At 41.9% G+C, this 16,485-nt stretch overlaps 1 protein-coding gene across 1 annotated transcript; it reads left to right on the top strand.

Moving 5' to 3' along the window:
• Positions 1–11,191, top strand: abhd17c (abhydrolase domain containing 17C, depalmitoylase). The gene is made up of 3 exons (XM_076011362.1): positions 1–862; positions 4,866–5,045; positions 8,324–11,191. The coding sequence occupies exons 1-3, from the start codon at positions 378–380 to the stop codon at positions 8,541–8,543; spliced, it is 885 nt and encodes a 294-aa protein (XP_075867477.1). The 5' UTR covers positions 1–377; the 3' UTR covers positions 8,544–11,191.
• The last annotated feature ends 5,294 nt before the right edge of the window (positions 11,192–16,485 follow it).

Below are 16,485 nucleotides of genomic sequence, written 5' to 3'. Positions count from 1 at the left end.
CTCGGAAAGCCGGCTTCCTTGCCTCTAGTTCAACAGAAATGGCCGTCTAATATCCAACAATACATTAGCTATCGAAACTTAATGTCCCGGAATTAAGGCGTTTAAAGACCATAGTGCTCCGCTGTGTGCACTATATAGTAACGTGCTGTATATAGAGCCTGGATTCAAATTTTTAGATTTCAATTAATCTGAAATGTGCATGTGGGAGCTGAGTTTTGTCGTTAACTGGCTAGCGCGTTAGCTTCAAAGCCGAGGAGCCGAGCCACATTGGACGCTTCCGGTGAACGTCTGTCGATGAGAAACTAAATACGACGTCGAGACCGAATACACGTTTTGCTTCACTAGCAGTCGCTTAATAGGTCAGCGGCCCCCCCTAAATGCCTGAGCAAGGTCCCAGGATGAATGGCTTTTCCCTCGGCGAACTCTGCTGGCTCTTCTGTTGCCCACCGTGTCCCAGTCGCATTGCAGCCAAGCTCGCCTTCCTGCCGCCTGAGCCCACTTACTCGCTGCACACCGATGCAAACGGGGTGACCAGCCTGCATCTCACCGAGCGCGCCGACTGGCAGTATTCTCAGCGAGAGCTGGATGCAGTGGAGGTTTTGAGTACTCGGAGCAGCCGAGGTAACCGAGTGGGATGCATGTTCGTGCGCTGCGCCCCGAACAGTCGCTACACGCTGCTGTTTTCCCACGGCAACGCCGTGGATCTGGGCCAGATGTGCAGTTTTTACATCGGCCTCGGCTCCAGGATCAACTGCAACGTGTTCTCCTACGATTACTCTGGCTACGGGGTCAGCAGTGGGAAGCCCTCGGAGAAGAACCTGTACGCAGACATCGAGGCGGCTTGGCAAGTCCTGAGGAACAAGTGAGTGCAGTCCAGTGTAGCTGGCAGTGTCATCGCCTGCCCTAAACCAAAGGCCCACTCAAGGGTTTACCACTTCACCAGCAGTATCTATGATGTACTGTATAACCACCACTGATTGTTGCAATGCTCAGATGTTCATTTGTTTAGTTAGCTGTTAATACGTTTTGAATTTTGCAGAAAAAGCTGATAACCAGGCTGTTGGCAATTGATTTACTCCAGCATTGAAAAAATGAAAGATTTTTTTCCTCTAAATTTAGAAAGAATTCTGACTTAAATCACACAAGAACATAATCCAGAGGAACTTTCACATTCACTAAAAACACACAAAATCAACAACAACGTGGGAAAAAAACATCACAATCTTCTCTGCCATTCATTATAACATTAGGAATTAAAATAGATAAACAAAAAATAATTCAACTTAATCCTTCTGACTATCAATCCGCCACAACGTTCAGTCTAACAAACACTGCTCTCCAGTAATACTTATGGTGGTCAAATAGGCTGCTAAACCATACCCATAAATATACCTATACCCCTAAACTACAATAAAAAAAACAAAAACAAGTTTAAGCATGGTTGCTGTTGCCAAATACGTCATCACGTACATGCTTCGACTTCATCGTTGCAGTGGCCCAAAGGCACTAAAAACATGGCTCTCACTTGAATAACTTTGAAAGTTTATTTTAAGTCAAGTCAAAGTTTATTATTTTAGCCCAAAATCCCCCCAAAATATCAAATTAAGCTAACCAGCTCAAGGTGAAGGCAATTGAGCTTTCAGTAGTTGACATACAAACCCCACAGCAACACCTACAGTTGTTTTAAAAGCCTCTTCAAATTACGGAAAACTATTTCACTTTTTTTGTGTCAACTGCTTTAAGAAGAGTTCCACCATACTGACTCCTTGGCATGGTTTTGCTGACTGTGAGTAATCATTTAATCAACAAATACTCATTATATAATTATGATTTCAATTAATATTTCAGTTTTTTTTGTTTTTTTTTTTAATTCACCGACACTCAAGTAGCATTACCCATCTCCATCACGTTTGGCCACTCCAAAGTTGGGCAAACATGGGGGTGTTTCACAGTTAACTTTCACAGTCCATCCGTCATCTGCAAAGTTGAATCAATAATATATTATTAGTATTGCACCTTTCATTAAGAACGCGTGTGTGTGGGAGTGCAAATGTCTTTCTATGTGGCCCTGTGATGAACTGGCTACTTGTCCAGGGTGTCACCCAGCCTTTGCTTAATGACAGCTGGGATAGGCTCCAGCAACCCTGAGTGCAAGAGACAGTGGGAGTGGGTATAGAAAATGAATGAATGAGTGAATAAGGTGACACACAAAAAAATTAAGATAAGGGACAGTGACAATAATACAGCGCAATGTATATAAAAAAAACAGAATTTGCAACTGTCAAAAGTTGATTTTAATGAAGACTTGGGAAAAACTGGGAAAGTTGTGGTTTGGCTAGTCTGTAAAGGCAGCTCATTCTGGCCTGTAATGGAAACGTCTGTGATTCATCGGAGTTTCAGCTTTGCTTGAATGACAACTCAAAGTTATTTTTCGGGAGGCCTCAGTGACCATGAAAGAGTGGAGGGATGTAAGGGGGAGGGGAGGTTCGAGACAATTTAGGGCAACAAAAACAAAGTGGAGACACCGCTGCAGGAGAGATTTGCTCTCACCACAAATTGAACATGTTGCTTTATTTTAAAACCATTTTTATCCCCTATTTTTAAATGTTGTTTATGCTTAGAATGCATATTTCTGAATGTGCGCTGTTTCTGAATTTAACAGACGGAAATACTTCTACCCAATTGGATATTGATGTTTAAAGACGACAAAACTAAATGCAGAATGTAAGATCTTGACACCATGTTTGAAGCCAAAGTATCCACGGACTCACAATCACGCCTGTCCGTGTTTCTGAGAGCTTCATTGAAATACCACAGATGTCACGCTAAGATGATTTGCAAGATCAAAATTGTTTGAGTACCGCTCTTGTTTCGATAACGACCCCAAAAAATCCCTAATATGAGACCTTTTGTAATTCAGCTGACAGTCAATAGTGCTCTGTCAGTGTAAATTTTCTCTGTTTGTTTGCTCATTATCAGACGCGGGATTTGTCTAGGCAAACAGATTAGTCACACCCATGCTCCCATCTGAACACCTTATGATGGCATCACTTCATAGGACACCCACAGCCCAACATCATGTTGTCCAAATCCTTTGTTAGAGCTGTCTGTGAAGTGAGGGACTAATCCTTCTGTGCTTGGATGTTGTAGCAGAGTGCTACTGAACACCTCTGCCCGCATCCCAGCTCTTCCAGGAACGCCTTCCTCCCCACATTGTGATTTTTGGCTAGGGAACACACTGTCCCAAATCCCTCTCCACACCTAGTGGCCCCGTTTTGTGTCAGAGTTTATTCGGACCAAGCGGTATTCTTATGTCACTCCTCTGATCCCTCGTTGCGGCGAGTCAGTCATTACAAACTTGAAACCATGCATGCATGCTGTCTCTAGTATGTTTTTTTTCCATTTCCAGAGATAGGCCTAAATGGTTAAGAAATAAAGGCAGTCATTTCAAATCGGGGCACAAAAGCAAATTTTAATCTTGCCGTCGGTCTCATATGTGCAGAACTAAGATTGCACATCTTCTGCAATTGCAGCAAAATAAACTGTAGATTATTTCCACCTCTCTATAAATATAAGCACGTTTCAGTGCCTAACTCATTAAGAAGTGTCAGTATTCTTTTTAGGATAAATAACATATTTAAAAGAACAATAACTTTTACACTGAAAATACTGACAACCTCCCAAACATAGGCCTCATTGGCGCTCACTCCATTATATATTCAGCTGAGACATAACAAAACAATTAGAGATTATGGCACTGTTAAACTTGACCAAGTGTGTGAATGTCAAGGACCACACGGAGAGATTAAACTGTTAGGCAACTGCACACTGCACATGCTGTAGCAATGAATTTATTTATTTATTTATTTATTTTTGCCTTTTATTATGTCAATTTGTTTTTTCTTTATATTTCAACCAAATAACATTTCAAAACATATCCTGGCAGGCCAGAACTATCCCACAGGCCCCTAATTGCCTGCCACTGTCTTAGACTGTTTGTAGGACTGTTTATTTCCTGGTTAATGGTGCCACATTTGTCAGGAAATATGCGCTTTTAGGATTCGCAGCAGAGTTGAGAATGCGGGTTGACGCCCATGGAAATTGTAGCAAACATTCAAGCCGTGACAAGCCTTGTTTTTCCTCGTGCAGGAGATGCCACCTCTACACCACCGCACACCCTCCACCGAATAACATTAAGAACTCGGCTCAAAACAAACAACGCTCATCCAAAGTCACAATGGTGAAGTGCAATTTAGGTGACTTTACCTGCCAGGATGGAACCTGGCTTTTCGGACAACTCTCACGAGAGCACAGCAAGGCAGAGTGCAAGTCAGGAATTTTTCTCTCCCGACAGACAGGAGAAAATTATATCTAAATATCTAGACTTCCTACAGAATCTTTAAATTGTCTGTTAAGTTGAAAATGTTGAGAACTGGATCATTAAAACAAAAGCTGGATTTACTGAAATAGGTTAGGGGTCAACTAGGACCAAAATAACAAACCCAAATTGTCCTGACTGAGAGGCAACAAAACTAAACCAAGCAAACCAAGAGAGACAAATAACAAATTACTTGCCTCCCTATTTCAACAAAACAGGGAAAAAAAACTACGTTGACAGAAATGGCAGTCCACCCTTGCTGCTCGGAGTCCAAGTCAAAATACGCAAGGACGTGTGGCTTGTTGGGATATGAGGAGTGTCCGTTGCCACCAGACTCGCACCATCTGGGTTCCTTTTTATCTGTGGCGGTGTCCTGGCTCGGAAATGGCCGCGTTCATAACATTGTCCAAATATTTGTAAAAGTTTTTTGTTGTTTATTTTTCCTTCTCTGATTTGGTACGGATTTGTCTGTGTGTGTGATATACAGGTATGGCGTAACACCTGAAAATATCATCCTCTATGGTCAGAGCATCGGCACTGTGCCCACCATCGACCTGGCTGCTCGCTACGAATGTGCCGCTGTCATTTTACACTCACCGCTTATGTCGGGGCTGAGGGTGGCCTTTCCTGACACACGGAAGACCTACTGCTTTGACGCCTTTCCCAGGTTAGTGTGCAACATGCCCACGACATCACACAGCAAGAGCCACAATGGAAAGAAGTTTTTGGGCTCTTGTGTGTTTCTGTCCTTTCGTGATTTTTTTGCTTTTAATTCTTGGTATGTACTCATATTTTAACTTTGTGTCAATAAATGTGAACAAATGAAATTAAATGAAGCTGCTGCCGTGCTCCAACTCTGCCGCCACTTTAGCATGCGGTCCTTTTTAGGTGGCTTAAGGTAGACACTTGGAACAGTGGGAGAAAGTGACGGTAGCTCCAAATGCATTTAGTATAATACCCTTCAACGGCTGAGGGAGCTTTTCCCTCAGCCGTCCAGCAGGCCTCTAACAGATTATTCTGTGTTGATCCTAACTATCAGCTTTGTCAAAGAGGAAGGTTTTCAGTTTAAACGTAAAGAAAATAAGGGTGTCTGCCGCTGAACCTAGGTTGGGTTAAAGTTTTAAAGTAAAGGAGTCGAATCACCAAAACTTCAGCCTCCACTTCTCCTTTGAGTGACTTTGCGAGACATTTTCCCTTCTTCAGTTCTGAGAAAAGGTGTTGATTAAAACGAATGACTAAACCTTTTAACTAGCAAGTAATTGTAGCAACTAGCCTAATACGTATTTAGTCAATAATAAAATTTAGAACTGTATTATAAAATTAACACTATTTTTTGTCACTTCTTTAATTACTCCAGAACCTTATTGGTTGCCACCAGTTGCATGCATATCCTGTGTAATTCCAGGCTTAAAATGAAACATTATAAATGCCAATGTATCCACTGGCCAAAATAGGGAAGAGAGAACTCCTATGTCTGTGTTAACAGCTGTCTCCCCAATTCATTGTGTATACTTGACCTTTGAGGGGAGTGGTAAAGAATGTTCTATTTAATATTACCCCGAATGGAACTGCCCAGCGATTCCTCTGAATTAATCCTCCGACTAACCCTGCGAATCAACATTAAAGCAGTGTGAAGGCTGTGCAGCAACACCTAGTTCTGGGCGAGGTGAGCAATTTGTATTCATGGCAGGGACTCGGGGCTTTGCACGGTTTCATCAAAACCACAGCGGAGCTCATTATCATTCTGTGACTCGGTGTAAATGTGTCACATATTGCACGTCCACGTTTAACACTTTAGGATAAGCCGCCATGTTTCCCTCACCATTTAATACCTTTTTTTTTTTTTTCCGTCTGAGCAACAGAAACAGTAGAATTAACTCACTCTCTCTCTCTCGCTGCTCTATGTTTTTACACTGTCAACAATGAAAACCCAAAGTTACAACTGTAAGCTGCAATAATGTATTGTTGACAACCAAAGCACCAAAAGCTTTTGAGATTCATATCCAAGATAGGCTTGACAGTGGTTGCAACATCTCGTTTACTCTGCAGTTATGCATACATTATCCTTACCGTAATGTACAACTGGAAGCAAGGCTATTTCAAGTGGTTCGTCACTGTCTAGACTTCAGGCTCATAAGAGGCTTCACAGTTCTCTCTCCTCTTCTGCTTTTCCTCTGTCACGTCTGACAGTTGTTGCATCTGCCCCTCATTCTTCTGACCCTTGGCTTCAGACAGTTTAATGAACCAGACTGGAGATAATCCACCTTTTAATCCCGCAAAACTTTGAAAGTGAAGTCTTAGGTCTCCTCCTCGCTGGTAAACAACTCCATATTCCAAGCGAATCCAAACAGACTGAGCTAGATTAGGATGCAGCGGAGCCGTCAAATTACCCATTGACGTAAAAAAGACAAAGTGACAACAATTCACATTGGCCAATGAAAGTAGTTATTATTATACTTTGGACTTTCTTGCGATGCGGTTTATGGCTCGGCAACATCTCAGCCTGCTGTCTCGATAAATGTCCGTTAAAAACTGAACAGCCTTGAACCGCTTTTGCAAAAATGTGTCCAAAGGTTTTTGTGTACCTGTCAACAAAATCAATTTCAGAACCTACTTGTGTACAGGAGTAAACCAGTGTGTTTATTTTAAACAGCGCAGTGAGTGCAAAGTGCTAGTACCTGGAAAACATTATTTTTGGATATATTTTGTAGTTGCTCCCGAGCTGAAACCTTCCTGATCATCGTTTGAATGTTACCTTCATTTGCATTGCATGTAAACGCCTTACCCTCACACTTACTGTGCTCAGTTACTATTCAGTTACAGCTAGGAAACAGGAAAAATTAGACACTAACTAGCAGACCCCCCCCCCCCACGTCTAAAAAAAAAGGTGCTATACAAATAAAGTAAAATTAAACTGCCCTGTTCTTGACTGCTGAAATCAATGCAGTAGCATTTTTACTCTGTGTCACCTTGATATGAGGCACAGTGGTTTAATTTTTTTGTTACCCACAACTCAACTCTCAGCAACTGATTTGGCTGATCGATGCCATGTTTGATCATTACTGCTGTATAAATATCTCAGCTATCGTCACTGGATACCAAGCTCTTCGCTAGTTGATCACACTGCACGCAATGCACTAACTATGTGCTTTAAAATGTGCATTTTTTTTCTAACTGTCATCTATGTTCGAATTTCTCAAACCAATAAAAAAAAAAATCCTTTGGCCACGATCGCAAAAATAAGTTCATTTACTTGACTTTTTTCGCAAGCTTACAGAAAAGTTTCCTGAAGGATGAAATCGTTTTTTGAAGCCCACCACGGGCGACAGGAGCAACTCGAACTAATCTCGCATATCCGACTAACACCTTCAAAGAAACATTAAGATTTAACTCGCACAAATGAGCTGAGGAGACGCGCTCCCTCGGAGCGACGCCAACTTGAAAACTTTACTTTTCAGAAATGTCTCGCTGCAGACCTTTGGTGATTCATCCTCGACTGTAGCCGTGTGCAAACAGTATTGCACAGTAAATGAACTATAACCTTTGCAGGTGAACTCTTTTGACCTTTCTCTAAACTTTCTTGCCCATTGCCCAACTGCTGAACAAGGCAGAACTTTTTGCATGACACAGCGTTTTTTAGGGTGACTAAGCGCAGAAGGTGCGACTCCAAATGTCAGAGCCACAAATTCACCTCTAAAATGTTCTGCCTCATCAACGGGTTTTGTCTTCATCACACTTCACAGGTTGACACGATTAAACCAATGTGACACCGAACACGAAGGCCACATAACACGTACTCCTACATTTTGAGTCGTGTCCACGACAGAACCCTGTTCACACGGCTCAGTCGCCAGCTTGTTCAGTGCGAATGTTCCGCGTGTTCATGAGAGAGCCACAAACAGCAGGAGCGCCATCCTGAAACCATCCTGTCTTTCTCCCCTCCAGCATTGACAAGGTGTCTAAGGTGGCGTCCCCAGTGCTGGTGATTCACGGCACTGAGGACGAGGTCATCGACTTCTCCCATGGCCTGGCCATGTACGAGCGCTGCCCCCGCGCCGTCGAGCCCCTGTGGGTGGAGGGGGCCGGCCACAATGACATCGAGCTGTACGCTCAGTACCTGGAGAGACTCAAGCAGTTCATCTCCTTCGAGCTTCCGACCTCTTGAAGGAAGACGTGAGGCTCTCGGGCTCATCTTCACGCACTCAAAGGAGCCTCCTCGTCCTCTCCCAGCTTCCTCTGAAGCCAACTAACCACACTGCTCTCTCTCTCTGGCCTTTGGTGCCCTTTCTGTGAGGGAATGTGTGTTGGAGTGAAGGATGTATGAAGGGTCTTCAGATTGGTGAGGTGCAGCCGGCTGCGAGGCCAGTACGCAAAATCTTCGACTTGTAGTGTTTCCCAAAAAAACCCACCTGGCTTGTGCCACGACATGTGGACGCAGTTTGCCAATGAAGCCGGGCTTAGACGGTGTTTTCACTGGCTGCTCAATCTGGATTCATTTCCCGCTGTGGCTCTCTGCATCCTCTCCTTCCTCCGCAAACTCTTCTGCTCATTTCCTGTGTCCCTGTCCGATGATTTCAGCCTCTCACTATTTGCTCCTCTCGCTCCCGCCATCCCTCACATTTTCCTTTTCACAAAATCTTTTGCAATGTTCAAGTTTAATTTTTGAATTTTGTATTTTATACAATTGAAGTATCAATTTTGCACTCCTTCAATACAAGTGAAGTTTTTTTTTGTTTTGTTTTTGTTTTTGTTTTTTTTAATACTGTTTCTGTATATTTTTATTTACCATTCAGGGTTAATCAAATACTTGCACTTGCACTGTGCAGATATTTTCAGGTAATGTTTTTCTTTTCTTCCTGCATTTTAAAGAGCCCATGGTAATTACTTAATCAACATTCCATGCTTAGTTGCAGGTGGCCTGTGTGCTTAAAACCTGAGTTTACTGCTGTACCTCTGGCCTTTTGCTGTTGTGATCTCGTCCTGATGCATGCTACTCTCTCTTACGGGGAGCCCGTTAAGCCAAACCTTGTTTAGAAATGCGACGGTTAATCTTGATCTGTTGTGTTGGCAAACGAGTGCGCAGTGTCACTTATTAAGTCGGCGCACGAACCGCAGTACTTACGGATCAAACTTTAAAGCGCAGTCTCTTCTTGCCGACGCTCACGCGGATTGATGACATGATTGACTGACTGAATATGCAGAATGTAAATATGGTTTTCTCCAGAAATCAGAAGGATTTGTTCAAAGTTTTCCGTTACTTTTGATACCCAATTTCAAAAGTGCTAACGCATGAAGTTGTATGGTCATAATGGTTCATTTTGTGGCTGTGCTGGCTCCAATTTGAATTCTGCTCGTATTTACAAATTGTGTACCTAGCGTTACGCTCTGCAGCGTTCCAAATCTTGTTGAATACCAAATATTTCCTCGCTCACAGAGAGAGAGAGAGAGAGAGAGAGAGAGAGCACCAAGCATCAGGCTTCGAAATCTGGTATCCTGAGATGATGATGATGATGATGATGATGATGGCGGCGATGACGCAATGTGACTGCTGTTTGAAACGGAAGCACACTGGACACGTACCTTAAAACTGAAGCCATGACGTTTACCTGCTGACTGAATTGTGAACCTGCTGTGGATGTGTTTGTGTTTAAGTTATCATTTCACACTACTAATGAAAGCCTTATGTTTGTCTACATTTCACCCAGTCCTGCGCACTACTGCAGTGCTGTTGTCGTCGTCAGCGGGCCTGATAACTGCTGCTATTTATGTGACGAATCATTCAATGACTGTGAAAAGCCCGACTGTTTGCGGGAAATGCTATTATACATATTATGACTTAAACAGTTTAAACAAAACCGTCTCAATCTTTCTGTCAGCCTGTGTGGTGGCGGCAAAAAGACGGGTTAGGGTCAGCCACGAATGCATTTTTTGGGTTTTTTTTTTTTTTTACGAACTCTCACTACTCCTGTCTCGTGGCATCTTATCCCCCCCCCCCCCCCCTAGCTTGAACCCCAAAGACATCAGAGAACCACATGGAAGGAAGTGATTGTTAGAGAACAAGCGTCGCATGCATATCACCTCTCATTGACTTGACATTTCTGCTTGTATCAATTGTATCTTAAACTGTATTGCCCCTTTCAGAAATGGGATAAGACGAAAAAAAAAACAACAATTAAATATTCAAATTAAACAATCTCCTTAAAAATGAATCAATTAATCCAAGTGCTGTTTACAGACACGAGTTGTGATCGAGGGACATTTACATGTAGGGGCTCTTGATGATCGATGTCTTGTGAAGTGGTTTGTCAGTCGGGTATATGTGTTTCTTGATTACTCTGATTACTGGGACTATTACACTACACTATACTGCGACTGTGACTGTTGGGCTGGTGATTCACCCTCCATCATCCTCGGTATGTTTCTTCTCTACCCTCTTTGTTTTTCAGGGCAGAGAAGAATTCTGGTTTAGTCAACATCAATTTTGATACTTGCATTTTTACAGGGTTTTCCAGTCTCAATGTTGATAAATTTCCACTGTCTCCGAAACTGATTTGTACAATAATCCTCTGTGATAGCGTGCATTGATATCTTCTTGGGCAGACTAGTCTCACTGATTTTAACACCGGATACAGAATATGCAAAGCAAAGCAGATTAAGTTTTTATAATGTTGGTCTGGTAAGAGAGTGTAAATTGAAATGAAAAAGCCTTAAATATGCCATGAAATAGATTGTCATAAATGTGGTGGAAGTTGCATATAAGCAACACGGTGGCTGTTTTAATGCTTATAATGGAATAAAGGACGCATGACACTATCTTCTCCTGCTGTGTTCTCCTGTAACGTTTACTGACCTTCGTTTTCATACACACCACTTCTGGACCACTCAGAGTTTTTGGAATCCTCGCTAAAACAACGACCTATTGAATCTCATCATTTGCCATATAAAAATTGTTTTGGGAAAAATTTCAATTCATACACCTTTTACCAAATGCTCTTACAAATATATCACATTTTAATTATACATGGTCGCATTAAACTTTTTTTTTTTTTTTAGCCAGCTTAGTCCAAACTGCTAAAAATGGGTATTTCGTACAAATTTGAGCGCAATCAAAAATATGCCTGTCTGCAAGTGTTGATTCACAAAGTGAGTGCAAACATTGTTTAGAAAGTAGAAATAAGTGTCTCTACCTCTCTGATACAGTTACTAACCATTGAACTGCTGCTGTTTGTGTTGCATCAGAGTTGTGTTGTGAAGGGGTCTGCGTAACGCTGTTGTTTGTCTCCCCACCCTCCCAGCTCTTTTCCCCAAAGACTTGGATGTCTCACAAGAACATCTTTCTGATGAATTTCTCTTTGATATGGAGGGCAGATGTAGAACAGACAGCATCCATGATTTAAAACGTCTATGTTTGAGTGAAACATCTGGTTTTATTTTGAGTCGTTTAACTTGAAAGGGTGAACTTAAACCTTGTAGCTTTACCAAAATTTATTGGATTTCATATTATACGAGCAGGCACGTGTCATGACACGTAAATTATCATCTTGAAAATATACACACAAAAAATTAAATGCTTACACAGTGATATATAAAGCCATAGACATTGTTTGAATGAATGAGCACAAACACTCCACTAGAGAACAGAAGAACCTTTACCACATTTCAAAGATTTTGGATGTCTGAAAGTTTGTTCACGTTGATGTTGTGCTCTGGAGTTGACAATTGGATTCACATTCATAACATAAGATTTCAAAATGGGTCTATTGTCACATGAAATGTGTTTAGAACATAATCCATACCAACACTCAAGTACAATCAAGTGAGTCATTTTCCGAAACCAGGAAGACTTTTCATTGTGTTGCTCCGTCCAACTCCCTTTGAACTTGTGAACCTGTGGCACAGTTTCATAAGAATTTAAGTTTTCAATGCGTGAGAATGTAAAATTCTACAAGCAAGGTATTAAAAAAAATGGCAGTTTTGGTTTTGTTGATGGACTCTCTCTTATCTTTCGTCAAAACTCTTACGTTGATGTATCTGCTTCCTCCCGACAGCCTCATTCTGAGGTTTAAAGGCATCTCATTTCGCATGTACCGTATTGCATGTGACATTCACTTTTATTTTTATTTTAATCCTGACGTGACCCACTGTCTGAGTGTACCCCATGACTGTTTATCTGCAATTAACGACCGGAGGGTCAACAACTTGCTCCAGTTTAACGCTACTAAACTGTGGTCCTGATTTGTTGCCCCTGACAGCACTGCTCATGAGGTGGCCAACTGTATCGAGTCTTCAAATTCAAATTTTTCACGCTAGCCTCAGAAGCAGGTGATTGACCCATATGTGCTTTTTTCCCACCTTCGCGTCACTGTGGATTAACATCAATTGTTCACCTGCCAAACTGTAAATTATCATCCATGCCTTTGTGACATCACGTCTCAACTTCTGTAACCCGTTAACTTTTTAATTGCCCAAAGCCTCTGATAGAGACGGATCCTAATTTACTTCAGGTGAATCAGAGTTTTTCCTCGACTTGAGTGGAGTCAAACATTTCATAACTCCCAGCTTCAAATGGCTTGGCTGACAATTTTTAATTAGCAAATTAGTTCAAGAATCTCAGCGGCGAGTGGCACAACATTGCTGCTCTCCAGCAATTCAGCGAAACATCGAAACATGGCACACACGGCTACAAAGAAAACACCAGAAGAACTGCTGTCGAAAAGGGTGGTCCTCACCACATTGTCTCAACTCTCAGAGGCATCGAAGTATTTCCAAACAGTGTTTTCCAACCCAGTTAGAGCGAGGAAACTCAGGATGGGTCAGAACAGAACTTGCAAAGACGACAGAAGAGAAGATAAGTGGTTGGATGGGGTGATTACTGATGTATAGGGTCCTGTAGTTTACATGCTGAACGTAAAGGGAACATGTGAGAAAGGACGTGTAAGGTAGATACCGGATGAAAAGGGAAAATATGCGACTTCAGAACAGACGACAACATAGACTGAGAGACACCGAGAAACACAGTGACACGACTGTCTGTATGCAGAAAGAAGAGGAGTGTGAGAGCACAGAGCAGCCCGACAACGTTCTGTAAAGCCCTCCAAGTTCAGGATGGACTGAGTGCCCAGAGAGAAATGTGCTTGGAGTGTTTGGATTTGCGGTAGACGGACAGAAACAGATTGTGGATTGAGGTCTCACTTTTGTGGACATGCAAATATTATGTGCACACAAGGTAGTTGGATTGTAAGTCCTGTGTGTTTGTGTTTCATGTGAGGGTATGTAGTTGTTTTATTGTTGTTTTTTTTCAGAAATATTCGAGGATATAAACAACAGAAATCAAGAAACGTTTGAGTCTAAAGTCGCAGGGAGAGTCTGCGATGTGTCAAGAAACTCATGTTTGAAAAGTGTTTTGCACTGAGAGATGTACTGCGATGCCACCAGTCTTGTTTGGAGCATCGTTACCTATTCTTGCCAGACGGCTTCAAGTGCAAATGCATTCCTTGCCTTTTAAACAAACAAGCCATCGTTATTTTCTTGAACTATTCTCTAGGTTTGTATTTCACTGAAGTGATAGATTTTACCACAACACTTAGTTTTACTCAACAGCACAATCTTCTCTAGGCTTATAACTGCTTTCAGAAATACTGAGCCACGTGTATGAGATGCTGTTTTGGCCCCCGATGAAGTCACCACTCTGTGTTCTTGCTTCTGCTAACTATTTTCGTTAGAAGTATTTCACCCGTGACATCCTACCCAGGTGGTGCACAATCCCAAAAGAAACTATGTGAAAACCCAACAATAACACTGACGGAGATGTTTCACAGTCTTGCCCTTCTGCACCAACAGTGTGTGCCTGGGAAGCGTGTCGAGCAAGCAGTTCGGAGTCTGTGCAAAAGCTGACAGCGATGCTCAACCACAGCGATGGCCTCCATCGTCCAAGCCCTTACCTCCACAAAGGGATGGAAGAAAAAAAAAGGGGCTTTCCATCTGCTTGTTTCAACAGGGAAACGAGCCACTCAGCCAACATCTTAGGCAAAGCGCTCCAGTTACTGGGCAGACTCTTTGGCCACCAGTGAGAGAAGAACAAGTTCAAAATTCAGCAAGTTACTGCTCGTAAGGAAATCTAAGCATGTGCCTCCATTCAGCTGACATCACCTGGATTCACAATATCCCGTGACTGGACTGAGAAAGGAGGAGCAATGTATCTTTGGAGAATGGAGAAGAGGCTGTGTGCCATTGCTCCTCTTCACCACCTTCCGTAGTGGCTGTATGGAGCCATCAACTCGATGTTCCCCTGGGCCAAAGTGTCAAAACGCTGTGGCTTTTTGGCCGCACCACAGTCGCCTCTGGCCACTTCAGTGCCCGAGGCACGCACCCTGATCCCAAACACACACACACTCACACACACACACAAACACATACCATAACATAATTAACAATAACATTCAAGGGCACCAGTGGTGTCTGTAATTTATTACTATTTATTTTGCTGCTACACTTGGCCTACAGCGCCACCTGTCTCTTGCCATGTCCTGATTCGGGCCGTTGGACATTCCTCTGTGTGACGTGTGTTTTTGTCATGTTTTTATTTAGGTTATTTATTAAATTACTAAATTTACTAAATTTGAATTGATTTTAAAAATGCCATCTCGCTCGTTATCTCCTCTGCAGGATTATAACAAACGGAAGCCCAACCACGTCTTGCCAACTGTGAACACTGGAAGTGCACAATGTCACAAAAGTATGCATGCATAGTTAGAGAGAATTTATCTATTATTTATGAGTAGATGGGCCGTGGGCTGAACTCGACTAATTAATGGGCCAGTTCTGGTTTTTAATAGCTCTGGTATTCAGTGTCATCATCAGTGATCATCATGAGTTTCTCAAATCCATTACGATTGCACAACCATAAAACAAATATTTGTGCCATTTAATTGCACAGTTTATGTCATCCTTCTGGCTTCGTTGACTTCCTTTTCTAAAGCAAAAACAAATCACGATTCTCACCACTACTTGAATCCATTTTGAGTTAGTAAGACAACGGGCTAAAAATATTTTATACAAGTCAAACTGAAATCTCCAGTCAAGCAACCACTTAGACATCTTTTCAAACATTGCAAACAGCTATAAACTTTTCATCTTGAATAACAAGCAACCAAACTGAAGCTGATAGCTGAGGACCGCTGAGGTGAGAAAAGACCACCTGAACCTCTTCTTCACGTATCAAACCTGTTGTGAAGGAGTGTGAAGCAGCTGCTGAGTAGATTTACACCCAGGTAGTTTTCATTTTCATTTTCCCCTCCTTTTGTAGCTACTTTTTTTTTATCAGTTCAAATCAGAAGTGATCATGAAAAAAAAAGTCGCAGGTATTTCCTCAAGCTTAAATGCTACTGCGGCTGCAGCTTTGTTAGAATTAATAATGATTGAAAATGGACAACCAGGATTGTATATTGAATCAGGGATCACGGTCTTTGCTTTAATTAGTTTCAGTAATTAATTTTCCAACAACACTGCTCACATCACATTCACATTGTTCAAACATAATTATTTCAAAATGCAATTTTATGGAGAAGACAGGGACCGAATACTGAGTAGTGAGAAAATAAATTGCATAAACAATCTGAAAAACTAAATTCCCCAAATGCTTTTTCGTTCCCTATTTTTTTGAGTGTGGCAAAAATACAGTGTATTCAGTGTTTTGATTGTGTCACCAGCAGCAGCTCTACTACTCTGTAGTCATGCTGTGTACAAAGAATAACTACAGAAGCTTTCTCTTGGTCTGTCAGGTCTCCAGTTCCAATCCACATTGGCAGGGAACTATAATCCTCCCATGATTTTTATTTTTTATATTTTTTTAAACCTACTCTTTCGTGGCTGTACACATGCATTCAGTAAGATCAATTTGAGTGTCACGTTACGTATATATGTACGAATAATTCTGAAGGCAACCCAGCGTGTATTGAATGTTGTCAAAAACACTGTCTACTTGACCTTCTGACAAACGTATGCACATACATTTGTCAGAAGATATTGTGCGACACCACACTATTATTCGCAACGAGAGGAGTAGGACAAGGATTGTAAAACCAACTTTTGGAAAAACTGATTTAGAA

This window comes from Nelusetta ayraudi, unplaced genomic scaffold (genome assembly GCF_046127955.1).
Source record: "Nelusetta ayraudi isolate G7.1 ecotype Tasmania unplaced genomic scaffold, CSIRO-AGI_Nayr_v1 ptg000005l, whole genome shotgun sequence".
NCBI lineage: Eukaryota > Metazoa > Chordata > Actinopteri > Tetraodontiformes > Monacanthidae > Nelusetta > Nelusetta ayraudi.
This window is presented reverse-complemented; position numbering and strand designations above follow the sequence as displayed.